This window comes from Schistocerca nitens, chromosome 6, assembly GCF_023898315.1.
Source record: "Schistocerca nitens isolate TAMUIC-IGC-003100 chromosome 6, iqSchNite1.1, whole genome shotgun sequence".
In the NCBI taxonomy this organism is placed as follows: Eukaryota; Metazoa; Arthropoda; class Insecta; order Orthoptera; family Acrididae; genus Schistocerca; species Schistocerca nitens.
In genome coordinates, this window is record NC_064619.1 from 685,304,349 (window position 1) to 685,320,741 (window position 16,393).

At 41.2% G+C, this 16,393-nt stretch overlaps 1 protein-coding gene across 1 annotated transcript in view; it reads right to left on the bottom strand.

Moving 5' to 3' along the window:
- Positions 1–15,669, bottom strand: part of LOC126263565 (UDP-glucosyltransferase 2-like) — a 58,619-nt gene extending 42,950 nt beyond the window's left edge. Inside the window, exons 1-2 of the mRNA XM_049960657.1 lie at positions 15,620–15,669; positions 6,308–6,711 (exon numbers count right to left, since the gene is read on the bottom strand). Coding sequence (XP_049816614.1) covers positions 6,308–6,711; positions 15,620–15,625 — 410 coding nt within the window. The 5' untranslated portion in view covers positions 15,626–15,669. The remainder of the gene's footprint in view (positions 1–6,307; positions 6,712–15,619) is intronic.
- Between the last annotated feature and the right edge of the window lie 724 nt (positions 15,670–16,393).

Genomic DNA, 16,393 nt, shown 5'->3' on the forward strand with positions numbered 1-16,393 from the left:
ATGAATACAGGTATGCTTACAACATTCAGGTCAGATACTTTGGCAGTCGTATTTAAATAAAAGTATAGATGTATTTATATTAAGCCTACTAGTACTTGTGTATACTACGTTTTTGAATATGTATTTATTTCGTTTTCAAAGAGCTCAGTTCATTTTCTTTTATGTTAAGCAACAATAAAACTCTGTGTCAGGTGCACTCATTGCTGTGTCGAACTTCCGTTTTATGCAAAACTTAGCCCTTCTTTTATAAGTGCACACCTGTCTCCTTCATGAATTAATCCTGTACATATTCAGACAGTTAACTATCACGATATTAAAATAAAAAAATAAATAAAAAAAAAAAACAGAGCCAAATCAGGCAGTTGGCTTTGACAGATGACGTGTTTATTATTGCCTCATATGTATGACAGTAGGGATAAAAAAGCAAAACATGGAATCGGCAGGAAAAGTATTCCTCAGGACAGGAAATTTTGTTATTGCGAAATTTCTGAAAGCTTAATGCAAATCTGTATTCCCAGCATCAATATTATTAATTCAGACTCTTACAGTCTGAATACCCAAACCGGAATTAGATCAACACAGTAAAAAGGGTGTCGTAATGGCGTCTGAGACGTTTAAATCTGTTACCCTTACGAGGTCAACGCCACCAATCATCCAGTGGAATTCTGCGTACAACAATGCCAAACGTAAGAGATGCACAACAAACTGAAGGCTTGGAGAAATGTAATTTGGTCATTCTCCCATCAAAAAATTAGGATCCTCATGGTGACTGAAGAAATCGAGCAGTTTTTCAAATCTCATATAAAACCTAAATTAGCATACTCACACGTCACGTGACGTATATATTTGTGTTACAATACAATGCTGTACAATTGTTCTATTAAGTGAACAGCACGAGAAATTAAGCTTCGAATTTTACCAACAGTTTCAGCTTACGTGTTAGTTCATACTTAAAAAAGTACGTTTTTAACATTTCACCTAAACAGCGCTGTGATGAAGTTCCGTGTACTTTCTGCTGCAGCTGCTGTGGTGTCACCGCCAGACACCACACTTGCTAGGTGGTAGCCTTTAAATCAGCCGCGGTCCGTTATTATACGTCGGACCCGCGTGTCGCCACTGTCAGTGATTGCAGACCGAGCGCCGCCACCGGCAGGTCTAGAGAGACTTCCTAGCACTCGCCCGTGTTGTACAGCCGACTTTGCTAGCGATGGTTCACTGACAAATTACGCTCTCATTTGCGAGACGATAGTTAGCATAGCCTTCAGCTACGTCATTTTCTACGACCTAGCAAGGCGCCATTATCATTTGCAATTTATCTTGTGATGCATGTACCGTCAGACCGATGTTCACCAATTATGGATTAAAGTTAAGTATTCCAGAAGTTACGTACCTTTTTTGCTAGTCTCTATTCCTTTAACTGTTCCAGACCTCACGCCAGCCAGCGTGAGCTTAAACGTGTGCCTTTCGGCTACCTCATAGTGGCTTGGCTGTCTTGCCAAGTCACAACAGCTGCGATGATAATAACAGCGACCGATAACCTACATACACTACCTACAAACACCAATAACCATCCAAACATCAACTGAAGTGTACTGGACGGTTAACTAGCTAAGATCATGGCACGATTCATGTGACATTCCTGACACTTTGCACAGCACGAAGTTATAACTATACTGATAGCTAAACTGATGGTTTCCGTACTTCATTATTTTACTGTAACACTGTCTGGAGCATTCGGTAGTCAATAATAACTGGCAGTTATTTACAACCGTTAAAAATAACGGTTATTAAAAAATAACTGTAACCGTTATAACGGTTACTCCAAAATAACTATTTGGCCCACCTCTAACGCCCATATTGGTGCTTCACTGCAATGATATGCAATTATATTGCCACAGAATATCACCTCGACAAAAGTTATATCGATCGTGTAAAGTGTGTCTCTCTCTTGCTTGTGTAGAATTTTTCGCTTTCCACCATTATCAGCGATGACAATTTCCAAAAAATGGAATAAAAATTAACTAAATAACTAGCTACGATCACGTTTAATGCCCGCTGTGGCTTCGACATTCACAGCAAAGATCTCAGGACAGTACTGAGAGCCAGTTGGGTTTGGAGCTTGCGCAGAATTGACCTAAACTTGACCACCTTCGTTCTTGACTCCTACTAAGCGACGTCTTAAAGTGACTCTCCTCAAATCTTCAGATATTTTAAATTGTGACAAATCAAAGCAATGTAATTTAAGTGTGAAATATAGCTATCGTCATTAAGCATCAGTTATCGCCTCTAAACTTACGGTTATGTGTCTGCAGTCATGGTAAACAATGAATCCCTCCCACCACTGTAACGTATCACGCTTTCGAAGAAATACGACGCGGGCATTGGCTAATTGGAAATACCGCGGGGCTTCCCATTTCCTGCGTTTGAAGAGGAGTTACTGCACAACAATGATCCATCAAAGGTCACAGTGGTTAGGTGGAGCAGCTTTTCAAGTGTGGTCAGAATTTCGATAAACATCGAAAGATAAATATTGATATTCGATGTAACACGGTTAAGCGTACGTAACATCGCTATCGATTATTAATAGAATGAAATATATCGAAATGTGGGTGAAAAAAATTTTGTTTTTAAATCCAAATCATAACGTATGTTTGCTGTGCTATTTTAAACTGTAAAAGAGTGGGCTATACAAATTATTGAAATTATGGAAAACCAAATTTCTTTGGGCATTATTTTACGTATAAAAAATCACAAGAAACAATTGACAAAGAAAGTAGATAATCAAAATCATCCAAAACATAGATAACATAAATGGAAAAATTATCAGTTCCAATAATTACATTCTAAATAACTTAAAAACAATTAAATTGTTGACGTTTCTACCTTTAAATCACGTCTATGAGTAGAAGTGATTTGGTGTGAAATTTACTTTCTTTTTTGTCTTCAGACTGCAGAATCACTAATATAATCACACAACGGACAACGCGAACAGAAGAGGTTTCGAGAATTACAATTCAAACATTTCTACCATCCTCATTTTCAATTGTAAAAAGGTTACAAAAATATGCAACTGACAGCAGTCAATTTTTCTCCAAAAACTACAAAGCTAAAAACCTGTAGGTACCGTTCTTACGTTGAAAATACGTCACTATTTCCCGATTATAATAATAATAATAATAATAATAATAATACGGAATTATATTTCCACAAAATATCACCTCGATATAAATTATATAAATTAAAAATGTCTTGTAACAGATTTCGATATACTGATACATCGATCTGTTGTTATCCGGGCCGGCCGAAGTGGCCGTGCGGTTCTAGGCGCTTCAGTCTGGAACAGCGAGACCGCTACGGTCGCAGGTTCGAATCCTGCCTCGGGAATGGATGTGTGTGATGTCCTTAGGTTAGTTAGGTTTAACTAGTTCTAAGTTCTGGGGGACTAATGACCTCAGAAGTTGAGTCCCATAGTGCTCAGAGCCATTTGAACCATATTTTTGCTATCCGGTCTCCCGACCCTAGGTCAATAAGTTTGAATGATGAAGAAAGAAATGTATATAGTATCTCTCTTTAAGCAATCGGGAATCTCAAGATACATATAGGCCATGGTTCTCGAAGACCAGCGTATCACAATCGAGGCAGTCATGGATCAGTTTTCAGCATGGGACACGGTCACATATGTTGCTCCTTTGGGTTATCCAATTTGCATCCCTCCCTCCCCATCTTACTGTTCTAGCGTGGCATTCAGTCACTAATTCCTTTTTCTCGGATCGATGACATGCAATTTCAGAACGACAACAAGGCGATTTTCGAGGTGGAACTTTCTTGAACATCTAAAATCGCTTAGAAAAATAAGTCGCATTAAGATATGAATCTGTAGAGCAGGCTGTTCCAACCGAGCTCCAGGACGCCGGAGCGCTCCGGAGCGCTCTGCGGCAGCTCGGAGCCCGCGTGGAGGGGGAAAGCGAACTCACTGCCGCCTGGCCGCATGCAGCCGCAACTGACGCAATAATCCTTGTTTAATGACAGCCATGACTAGCCGCTGGAGCCCTGTACCTCTATTGGAGGATACCTTTCTATTCATTGAGAGGGATGGGCGTCCGCAATGTCTTGTATGTCATAAAGTATTTAATTGTGCGAAAGGTACAATATACAACGACATTATACACGTCTTCACGCAGCGCACTACGATCAGGTAGAAGGCGTTGCACGCAGAGAACTGGTAGCGAGGCTTAAAAACGACATAGCAGGAGACGTAAGTTCAAAAACGATTTCGTAATACGGAGGGTATCAAAACATGCAACATAGTTCGTGTTCTGTAATGCGTTTATAGTTTTCAGGTGAATGAGAGCGGAGAAAACACTACTGAATCTGCAATTCGAGCAAGCTACAGGGTCGCTCACATCATTGCGACAAGTGGCAAGCCATTTTCGGTGGGACCACTGGTAAAATCGTGCATGGTAGCAGTAGCAGAATGTTTAATTCCAATGGAGGTGCAGGCAATTGAAGGGGTTTGCCTGTCGAAGCAAACAATGTCTCGACGAATGCTGGACACGGCAGCGGATTTAGAGACACAGCTCAGGAAAAAAGCGGAGAGCTTCGTTGCATTTTCGCTAGCACTTGACGAAAGCACCGACATATCGGACTGTGCTCAACTTGCACTCTTTGTGCGAGGTGTCGACATGGAGCTGCAAATAACTGAAGAACTCTTGGATGTGCTACCACCGCAACAGGACGTGACATTTTTGAAGCTGTTTGTGAATCAGTGGACAATATGAATTTGCCGTGCAATAAGCTCCATTCTGTAGCGACAGACGGTGCACCACAAATGATCGGGCGTCACCAAGGTTTTGCCTCTCGTATGAAAAATAAACTCAGGGACGAATTCGGGGAAAAACATTTTGACTCTTCATTGTTTTATTCACCAAGAGGCACTGTGTGCTGAAACAGCAGAGCTAGGTGGCGTAATGAAAGATGTCGTGAAGTGTGTGAATTTTGTGCGGCGTCACGGTATGAATCATCGCCAATTCAAAGGATTCCTGAAAGATATGGAAGCGGAGTATGGGGATATACCTTAGCAAAGTACAGTTCGTTGGCTGAGTCGGGGAAAAGTTCTTGATGTTTTCTTTGCCATTCTTGAGGAAATATCCCTTTTTCTCGAAATGAAAGGGGAAGAAACGCGTTGTCTGAAAGATATAAAATGGATATCAGACCTGGCGTTCCTAGCTGATATAACTATGCATCTGAATAATTTTAATCTGTCACTGCAGGGCAAAGGGCAGCTAATCGTTGACAAGCACGACCAGATCAAAGCGTTTTGTTTGAGAGGCAGATAAATAATGGACATTTAACGTTCTTCAATCGTCTTGCTTCTTTAAAACTACCTGAAGTTACTACTTTCGGCGATTACCAAGCAAAGTTAAAGGAGCTCATCACGTCGTTTGAAACACGATTCCGAGATCTCACTAGTATGGAAATGGAACTTAAGGTGTTCAACACTCCTTTTTCAGTTTCCCCCGATGACTTATCACCGTCACTTCAATTGGAGCTAATTGATTTGTAAAATTCAACTTTGTTGAAAGAGAGGTACTACAACTCATTGGATTTGTCACGATGGTATCGTTCATTACAGCAAAAAACATTTCGCAAGCTTCACAACAATGCCGCTCACATCATGTCCATGTTTGGATCTACGTATTGTTGTGAGCAGGAGCGATCGTTTCTTCAGGATGCAACAATGAAGGCCATTCTCCGCATTAACGATGAGAACACTTTGACGCCTGATATTCCCGCTCTTCTAATGAAAAGAAAATGTCAAGCTACAGAGGTCCAATAAATTTAGTATGCAATTTCTTGTAAAACAGTTGTTTCTTATTTATTTCCTGGTGTAGCATGTCACGACGCCTTAGCAGCTAAGAGTATGAGGTTGTCGATCTTGTAAGACGCGGCTGGCATATCAAAACGCTTGCCTTGGCGCCTGCCTCAGCCAGCCGTGCCACGTGCCGGCGTGCCGGCCCACTTGAATGGTCACAGTGAGCGACAGGGCTCCCTGGAGCAGGGAGCGCTCCGCAGCTCACAGCGGAGCCGACGAGCTGGAACAGCCTGCTGTAGAGGAAGGCTAACACAGTCACCGAACATCAAGCTTACAATTTGCCGTTTTGGAGGCGATAATTAAAGCTTTCTGACTGCCGCTCATGCAATCATTTCTAGGGTTTTGAATCTGCATTTTTCATTCAGAAGACCTGGTATATGCGTATTACGTTAACTATGAATACCACACAGTAAGCAATCAATTATTGATAGGTACCTTATGCTTCTAATAAGGTCTTTAACGGCGGGATGTTCATATACGGCGTCACAATTTTTAAGATATTTGCTGTATAAGGATGAAACAAATTCTTTTATGACGCCCACATCGAGTAGACCAATGTCTTTCTTGATTGAGGAGGAAAGCTGCTCGAAACTGAACATGTCTGTGATAAGTGCAGCGGACCCCCTGATGTTGACGTTGGTGTAGTTGGTCAGCGCGACCTCCAGTGGGGTGTGGCTCACGACGGTCAGGTGGTGGCCCCTGGCGGCCAACTCTCGCACCAGCCGGCCCAGCGTGTTGAAGTGACTGCCGCCAGGGAAGTGGAACGGCGCCAGGATGCGGGCTGCGCGGCTGGTATCCACCGCCAAGCACGCCATGACTGCGACAAGCTGTACGTGTACCTGCAACGAGGAGGATTCTGGATAGATGATAGCAGCTGAAGGTACTTTGGTACTCTACTGGCACCTGGGAGGGGAGGCCTCATATATCAGTACGGTATTTATCTTAGTTGATAATAATTTACTATGTGACCCGTATAAAGTGATTACTAGATATATTACACAGTTGCACAATTGCACTTTTGCGAAATTTGTTTGGATTTAAGCGTATGTTCTGTTGCACATAGCCAAATATTCTGTTATACAACAAAACTTTTTGCAGCAGTAGCCAAAAACAACAGAAGACTTCATAACACTTCTTACAATTCAGTAAATATTCATATTCTTTTACATTCTTTTCAATCATACAACATATAAATGGCTAGGTAAAGCTGCTTTATAACTAAATAAATTGTAAATAAATACTTTTTTTACCCTATAGCTATGAAATAAACAGAAGTTTTTTCCCAGTTCTATGACGTTCATCTGAGACTCTTCACACTCGCTATGATTCATGATATGCTCAGCCTGGAATCTTGAAACAACCACCTTGAGAAAAGGACAATAAATGCTCCTTAAGCATTTAAGATTTTCCTTTTCATTAAATAATACACTTCTTACTAGTAACTACAGTGCCTCTTCGTAATACAAGCGCCTGATACATCACGAAGTTTGCTGGTGACACACTTCCCTCTCTCCACAGACAGTAACTAATATTATAACCTATGTAACATGTATTCATAACTTAAAATTTCCGTCATATACTCGATAATTCTCCTATGCTTATTACAGTTCTGTTGAAAATCAGTACATAATTTAATATCTCCACTAACAGTCAAACTTCCTTGACACCTACAGTGTTCAAAACTCAAATCTTCATCTGAGTATTCATTATAGATTATATGTCTATGAAAGTTACGTTTACAATCACCATACATGCTTGTTGGCTCAGTACTTACTTACTATGTTCGCCGCACAAACCATAGTCGGGTTTAATCTTCATCATTCAGACTCCTTCATCTTCTTTGGTCCATGTATTCTTCTTCAGCTAGTCCCATTGAGGTCATATACTCACTGCTCCTGTTAACCCATCTCAAATGCATCTCTGACTGCCACTCATGCAATCATTTCTAGGGTTTTGAGTATGCATTTTTCATTTAGAAGACCGTGGATATGTGTATTATGTTAACTATGAATACCACAAAGTAAGCAATCAATTATTGGTTTGTTGGCTCTGTTGTCTTCGTTGCCTTCAAACACCTGCCTGGTGTCTGCCTGCTTAGCTGGGTGGTAACGTGCTCGCATCCCATGCAAGTGTGCCCGGGTTCGATTCCCAGCCGGGTTGGAGATTTTCTTCGGTCGTGGACTGGATGTTGCGTTGTCCTCATCATCCTTTCATCCTCATCACTGGCCTGCAAGTCGTCCAATGTGGCGTCGAATGAAATAAGACTTGCACTTTGCGACCGAACTTCCCTGTGTAGGGGAATTTCAGCCAACGATGCCATACGCTCATTTCCATTTATTTACCTGCCTGGTGATCTGGATTTCTCCATGCATTATGTGTCCATATTAATTCAGTCTAATATACTCACTAGGACTCAAATCTTAATTTTAAGTGATATTGGGAACTTATCTATGATTTCAAAATTATTTTTGTATTTAAAATCTCATTCAGCAGCTTGAACTCTTAGTAATAATTCTGATTTTCTTTACTTCAGTCCTCTGTGTAGGAAACCTTCCTTCAAATTACTTTAAAAAAGCAGCAATATGTCTTTCGCCCACTGTGTCATATGTAATCACTTATATAATAATGTTAAACCACTTTTTATCATCATATCTCTCTTACCCATAGGTTATTTTGTTTAAATACATTAGGTTCTAATTAACGTGACTCATCAGATATATGTTCCCCTAGTTCAGTCAGTAAGACATTTATTTAATGAATTTATAGGTTGTAATGGATAATGACTTAGACAGTAACATCATATACAGTGGACTGTCCTATAACAATTCCTTTTGACTTTAGCTAAACAATGTTCACTGAATTGACACTCTTTATAAGGTAGATGTATGGGTAAATGAAGAAGTTCACAAGGGGTCAGGTATGGGATCATGAAAATAGCAGGTCTAGATGTCTAAGATATTCTGTGTAGGATTTCTTAAGCAGTAATAGAATGGGGCACATCAAACACAAACCATATATGTTAGGAGCTATATTCATTTATAATACTGTTGGATCATGTGCTGTAAAGGACATGTGGATGGACATGGCCAAACTGATATACAATATTAATTTCCAATATCAGAACTGAATAAAAACTGACTGTGCATTTGTATATTAGATAGACTCAAAAAGTTGAGTTATATTCATTTAGCAACAGTATTGAAGCCTACATGCAGTCTGGTGGATATGTGCTGTGATCACAATATGTTGTTCAAACGCAGCCTCCATGCTGCCAACATTACCAAGAAGGCTGCCCCACTCCCCCCCCCCCCCCCCCCCCCAACCGCAGATATCCATGTAGATATGCGATACTGTCTTTGCTAGATGCGCCAACCATAACAACAGAAGTTGTAAGGGATGAGCTGAACCACACCACATCCCAGGCCAAGATGAATGGAGCAGCACCCACAGCTTCGCAAGTGCAAGTAGAGGTTGAAATCGCCACGCCTCCATTCACCCACTAAAATTCTAAAGTCTCCCTAAAATCAGTCAACTGACAGTGAGGACCTGGCAGGAAAGTCGCCAGTGTGGCACACTGCTGATCCTGAGTCCTTCTGACACTATTGAAGTCTTTGGCTCTGGTGAGAATGGGGGCCTAGTGTTAAATACCTTAAAGGCACAATTGTCTACAAATGATATGAATCTGTTTTAATGTTCTTCCCAGTATGTGGAACCTAAAGTTCTAAATGTCTAAGAGATTCTATCACTTCTAAAGCGTATATACAGGGTGACTCAAAAAGAATACCACAACTTTAAAAATGTGTATTTAATGAAAGAAACATAATATAACCTTCTGTTATACATCATTACAAAGAGTATTTAAAAAGGTTTTTTTTTCACTCAAAAACAAGTTCAGAAATGTTCAATATGGCCCCCTCCAGACACACGAGCAATATCAACCCGATACTCCAACTCGTTCCACACTCTCTGTAGCATATCAGGCGTAAGAGTTTGGATAGTTGCTGTTATTTCTCGTTTCAAATCATCAATGGTGGCTGGGAGAGGTGGCCGAAACACCATATCCTTAACATACCCCCATGAGAAAAAATCGCAGGGGGTAAGATCAGGGCTTCTTGGAGACCAGTGATGAAGTGTTCTGTCCAGAACTTTTCCCTTTGCACAAACACCCATTCTCTGTAAACTGTTAATACCAACGTTTAATACACCACCTATCAGGAGGTTTAACACCATACTTCGTTCGAAATGCACGCTGAACAACTGTCGTCGATTCACTTCTGCCGTACTCAATAACACAAAAAGCTTTCTGTTGAGCGGTCGCCATCTTAGCATCAACTGACGCTGACGCCTAGTCAACAGCGCCTCAAGCGAACAAATGTACAACTAAATGAAACTTTATAGCTCCCTTAATTCGCCGACAGATAGTGCTTAGCTCTGCCTTTTGTCATTGCAGGGTTTTAAATTCCTAAAGTTGTGGTATTCTTTTTTAATCACCTTGTATTATGCACAGTTGATAATTATTTGTCCCACAACAAAGTAAAATTGGCACACTGTAAATTAAACTCCTTATTGTCATCAGCTGATTCGAAGCTGTGAGTGATGAGGAGGGTAAACGCTGTAACAATAGTTCCTATATATTCTTCCACCAAAACACACAATGCGCCGTATTTTTCCTGCCCATCTTTAATCTTTTTTAATGACTTCATCTCACTAAATAACTGGAGGAAGAGTTTGGTCTGGAGCAATACAAATAATTTATTTCAGTCAATCAGGAATATGAGTGCGTGACTGATGGTACTTAACGTAATTACATATTTCTTGCATGGTGTCATACAAAGTACCTTTCTAGATCATATTTTTACAGACATCAACACATAACAGATACCCCACTTGTAGCTTCAGCTGGTCGCTCAGCAGTATTCTTTTATGCACTTTCTTATCGTTAGATATTTAAATGAGGAGTAATATTACGTACTAATGTTAGTCTTAGGCGAACCGTTACAACATGCAAAATGGTTTACAGAATACCTTCTGGGGGCAATTCTGCACAAATATAAAACCTTGGAACTGTTGTTACGTCACAAGAAATCGGCTACGCAGGGCACTGAAATGGTACAAACTTATGAACATTCTGATGATATTCACAAAAAATAACAGCAACTATGCAGTAAAGATACTTCAGTTTAATTTAATCAAAGAAAACCATTTAATGTGCAGAAAAAAATACAAGAAACAAACTTGTCCATAGCGCTTTCAGTTATCTTATTGGAGTTTACAAACTGAAGATTTTAATGCATCTCAAACGGAAGATTTTTATGAGCGAGTCTTGCCTGTTTTGCCTTCCAGCAGTGATACATAGAAATTTTGGGGTTTAAACCCTTAAAAACTAATGGTTTTTAACGAGCAGTGGTGAATTCCCGTTGAACTAGTAGAAGCATGAAAATAAATGTACAGATCACATACGAGATTGAAGGACAGGATGACGTAGTTACTATAATGAAAAGGAAAATTTATGTCAGAGGACACGTCGCCAGGCGCACTTGCTCAAGAATCTGTCTACTGACTAAAATCATACACCTTACTGGCTCTTTCCCTTTGAATGCCGAGATTCAAATCGTTTCTGTAGCTACGTTCGTGTTGTATTTCGTAGACAGGCCCTCTAAAATAAACATTGACTTCAGCAGTGTATCTTCAACATCCTTTATACCGATATACACACATAAAAAAAGTTTTGCATGACCCCAGTTCCCAGAACTCCTGAAGATAGACGTTGCCTGTGGATATTGTATCACAGACGCCGTACGTTTGACTATTCAGATATGTCACTAAACCCGCTCAGAGTTGCAAACAACCATGCATGAGCAGCGCCTATTAGACTATTAGACGGAGGGGGTCCGACAGTCGATCAGGAAGGAGGTACACCGCTCGTAATGTAGGTAGTTCAACCATGCCTAGACGGCCAATACCGCTGCTCGATCGCGTCCGCATTTTTACTTTGTGCCAGGAAGGGCTCTCATCAAGAGAAGTGTCCACGTATTTGCGAGTGAACCAAAGCGAGTTTTTTCGGACATAGAGGAGGTACAGAGAGACAGGAGCTGTCGATGAAATGCATTGCTCAAGCCACCCAAGGGCTACTACTGCAGTGGATAACAACTACCTACGGATTATGGCTCGGATGAACCCTGACAACAGCGCCACCATGTTGAATAATGCTCTTTTTGCTGCCATAAAACGTCGTGTTAGGACTCAGACTGTGCGCAATAGGTTGCATGATGCGCAGCTTCACTCCCGACGTCCATGGCGAGGCCTATCTTTGCAACCACGACACCATGCAGCGCGGTATAGATGGGCCCAACATATGCCGCATGGATCGCTAAGTGTTGGCATCACGTTCTCTTCACCGATGAGTGTAGCATATGCCTTCCACGAGACAATTGTCGGGGACTTGTTTGGAGGCTACCCGGCCAGGCTGAACACCTTATACAAACTGTCCAGCGATTGCAGCAAGGTGGAGGTTCTCTGCTGTTTTAGGGTGGCATTGCCTGGGGCCGACGTACGCCGCTAGTGGTCAGGGAAGGCGCAGTAACGGTTGTACGATACGTGAATGGCATCCTCAGACCGATAGTGCAACCATATCGGCAGCATATTGGCGAGGCATTCGTCTTCATGGACAACAATTCGCGCCCCCATCGTGCACAACTTGTGAATGACTTCCTTCAGGATAACGACATCACTCGACTAGAGTGGCCAGCACGTACTCCAGACATGAACCCTATCGAACATGCCTGTGATAGATTGAAAATGGCTGTTTATGAACGAGATGACCCACCAAGCACTCTGAGAGATCTACGCTGAATCGAGGATGGGACATTCTGGACCAACAGTGCCTTGATAAACTTGCGGATAGTATGCCACGACGAATACAGGCATGCATCAATGCAAGAGGACGTGCTACTTGGTATTAGAGGTACCAGCGTATACAGCAATCTGAGCCACCACCACCTCTGTAATTCTCGATGTATGGTAGTACAAAATGCAATGTGTTGTTTTCATGAGCAATTAAAAGGGCGGAAATGATGCTTATCTTGATCTCTATTCCAATTTTCTGTACAGGTTCCGGTACTAGAGAGAGCCATGGAGGCCAAAGTCTGTATGGGGAGACACAAATTGGAATATATACAACAAATAAACGAGGACTATTGTGTACCAATCTTACTTAGAGAGGAAGAGGTTGGCACAGGAGAAGAAGTCATCAAAACAGTCAGTAGACTGATGACCCAGAAACAAAAACATTGGGTTTCGAGTTTTTAAGGTTTCCTGATCGTTTTGTCAGGTTATTTGTTTCAAAACAGGTAGCACTTATATCTAGTTAAATGTCTGTTCGACTAAGAGTGTTCGTCCACGACTGTTTTGTAAGAAAATGCACGACTTACAAGTTTCGATGTAAGTTGTAGGTAGAGGACCCCTGCCTCTCAGATATTTTGGAGATTCGTATCTAGGGGTCCTGGAGAATACTTCCTGGAGGTACTGAGATACGAGTGTTGTCCAGAAAGTAAGTCCCGATCGGTCGCGAAATGGAAACCACAGTGAAAACCAGAAACGTTTTATTTGCAACAGTTAGGTATACCTTCCACCTACTTCTCCACATAGTTGCCGCTTCAACTTCAGGTGTTGTCGTAGTGTTGTATCAACTTTCCAGTATCCTCGTCATAGAAAGCAGCCGCCTGTGCTTTCGGCCAGTTACCTGCACTTGTCTGCAGCTCGTTGTCCGTGGAAAAATTTTGTCTTCGCAGCCACCCGTTCTAGTGAGCACAGATGTGACTCAGGGGTAGCCAATTACGGACTGTATTGTGGATGATCAAGCACTTCTCATCGGGAACGCTGCAAGAGCGTCTTCATTGCCCCTTCAGTGTGCGGCCGAGAATTGGCGTGAAGAAGGAACTGCTCGACAGTTGTGTTATGTGGGCTGCATGACACAGGCGAAATCTCTAACCGGGCCCACGTGCTTGGCGGGAGACGCTATTCCCTACGCATCTTTACGTGCTCAATGTTGACTCAAAACTGAAAAGAGCGACGCGAACCGATCTACGTGGATACTAGAAACACTGCCCAACACATCTGCGCAAAGCTTTAGCGAATTTTCCATTTCGCGACCGATCGAACCTTACTTTCCGGAAGTAATTTGTATCCGTCATCTGTCACCCTGTACACCTATCTATGTTGTCAGGACTTACCACAGTTAATACTGAGAGAACTGTTCGTAAACTACCCCGTGTTCTATAAAAGTATGTTGCAAATGAATTACACCAGTCAAAACGTAAGTGTTCCTGAATTTCTGCATACAAATTGAATGAATTATCTCAGAGCCCGACAGCACCACTATATTGTCTGTATTATGTGTTTTGTGATTTCTGATATATATGTGCGTTTTTGTGTGGCGAAACGACTAAATAAATACCTTAAAACTGGGAACTTTTGTGACATTTTTGGCAGTTGTTGCACTATAACCTTATAGAAATACATACCGTGACATTCAGTTTCCATATATATCGAATTTTTTAACGTTTGTCGTATAATTTTGATAGCTATGTCCCCAGTTGGGAACAACGTTGTGTCATGAAGTCTAATGCTGGGAAACTAGATTTAAATGTATCTCTCGAAAAGATGTAACTGACCTAGTGTTTCTTAATGACGCACAGCTGTACCATTTTACTGATTTGCCCAGTTTTATGAGTTTTGTTTCACATGCACACAGAAAAACATCTGTCACAAAGTTTGTTCCGTGATTTTTTGTTTTCAAACTTTCTTAAAATACAAATAACTGGGTGATTATTCTTATTGAAACAAAATAAGAACAAAAAAAAATTAAACTTCATTAACCAATACAATTACACAAAACTATCACACACTTATTTAAGTATCTGTTCAGTTGACTCACACTGACAGTGTAACACAATATGCTCTAAGTAAGATAATTAAATCAGATTATTAGATCCCTACTTAGAAGTTTAGAGGTACGTGAAAAAAAAGTCGTGACATTCAGTAATGTATTCTGAACAACTGGTCGTTATATGTAGAAACAAAGTTATAGGATGAAACAATACTTTCTCTTTCTTACAAAACGTTCCAAAAACCTACGAAATAAACTGATACTCTTCCCAGTGGCCGAAGAAGATTCTAGGGAAAGTTAGCTCTTATACAGAATGATCTGAACGTATAACTTCATTCAGTCAGCTCCCAAGGTTACTGGAAGCAGAAGAAAATTTCTAAGAAATCCATCCACACAAAGTTTTCCACCTAAAAACAAAAGGGCTTTCTGGCTATCTCAAGTAACTTCCATCATTAATGGTGAAACTATGCAATAACGCACTGCAGCTGAGTTATCGGTTGCATGTTAACCGGAGTTACATAGTTTAAGAATCAAAAACCTGCAGCACACTGTTTTCACAAACTATAATACCTCAGTCACAAAGTTGACCAGCTGTACGACATATTAGAATAGTACAATGATGGTCATGAATGATGTGTCTATTCCAGGGTACTTTATACAGAATAATATGCTTCAGACTTTCAGGAATGGCACTCCGCAGAAATAGTGCATTCGATTCGCCTGGAGACAACTGTAAGGAAAATCATGTAAATACCGAAGCGGAATATAAACATCACTGGAAATGATTTCAGTCTGCCACTATAACTGGTGAGATTTTAAATACATAGGCCAAAAGCAAATAAACTGTTTGTAAGAGTTACCTTCATGCTTGTAGCGCAGTGTTTTCCGCCTGCTGAAGCTGAAGGTGATGCGTCAGTCCATTACTGGCCACGAATGCGTTTGTGGACGAGTTTTTAGTTAACAGGTTCTCTATCTCTCACAGTTTACTAACACTCCCATGCCCATATCACTTGCTCGACTCAAGTAGGCTATATGTTTTTGCCTCTATAGTGCAAAACGTCCGGCGGGTGAAGACTGATATGGAGGGGGGGGGGGGGGGGACATCCATTCCCCTTTCCAGATAGTAAGCTTGTTAGAACACATGTGAGTGTTCCCACGTACCCGCCAAGTTGTCTAACCTCAAGCAATAACATTATGCGCATCACTGAAACGTCAATTTTCCATGACTACGAAAGTCTGTTCTACTGTTCTTTCTCATTTTACTTGACTACAAGACACATCGTGCATTTAAGTCCTTCCGCGGGTGTCCGCGATGTGAATGTGTGCCAAAAAGCACTTGTCACAAAGTACTGCCTTCTAGCTATATCGAACGCTTTTTAAAAACCATTGTGTGCAACGTGTATTTTCAAATTCTATTCTCGGTGCTTTTTCATTACGTGTTGCATCTGTTATACGGCGACTAAACTTGAGCGGCATTTGTGGGATAAATTTTGCATTCATCAAAGAGAGCTCGGGATTAGCCGAGCGGTTTAAGGCGCTGCAGTCATGGACTGTGAGGTTGGTCCCGTCGGAGGTTCGAGTTCTCCCTCGGGCATGGGTGTGTGTGTTTGTCCTTAGGATAATTTAGGTGTAAG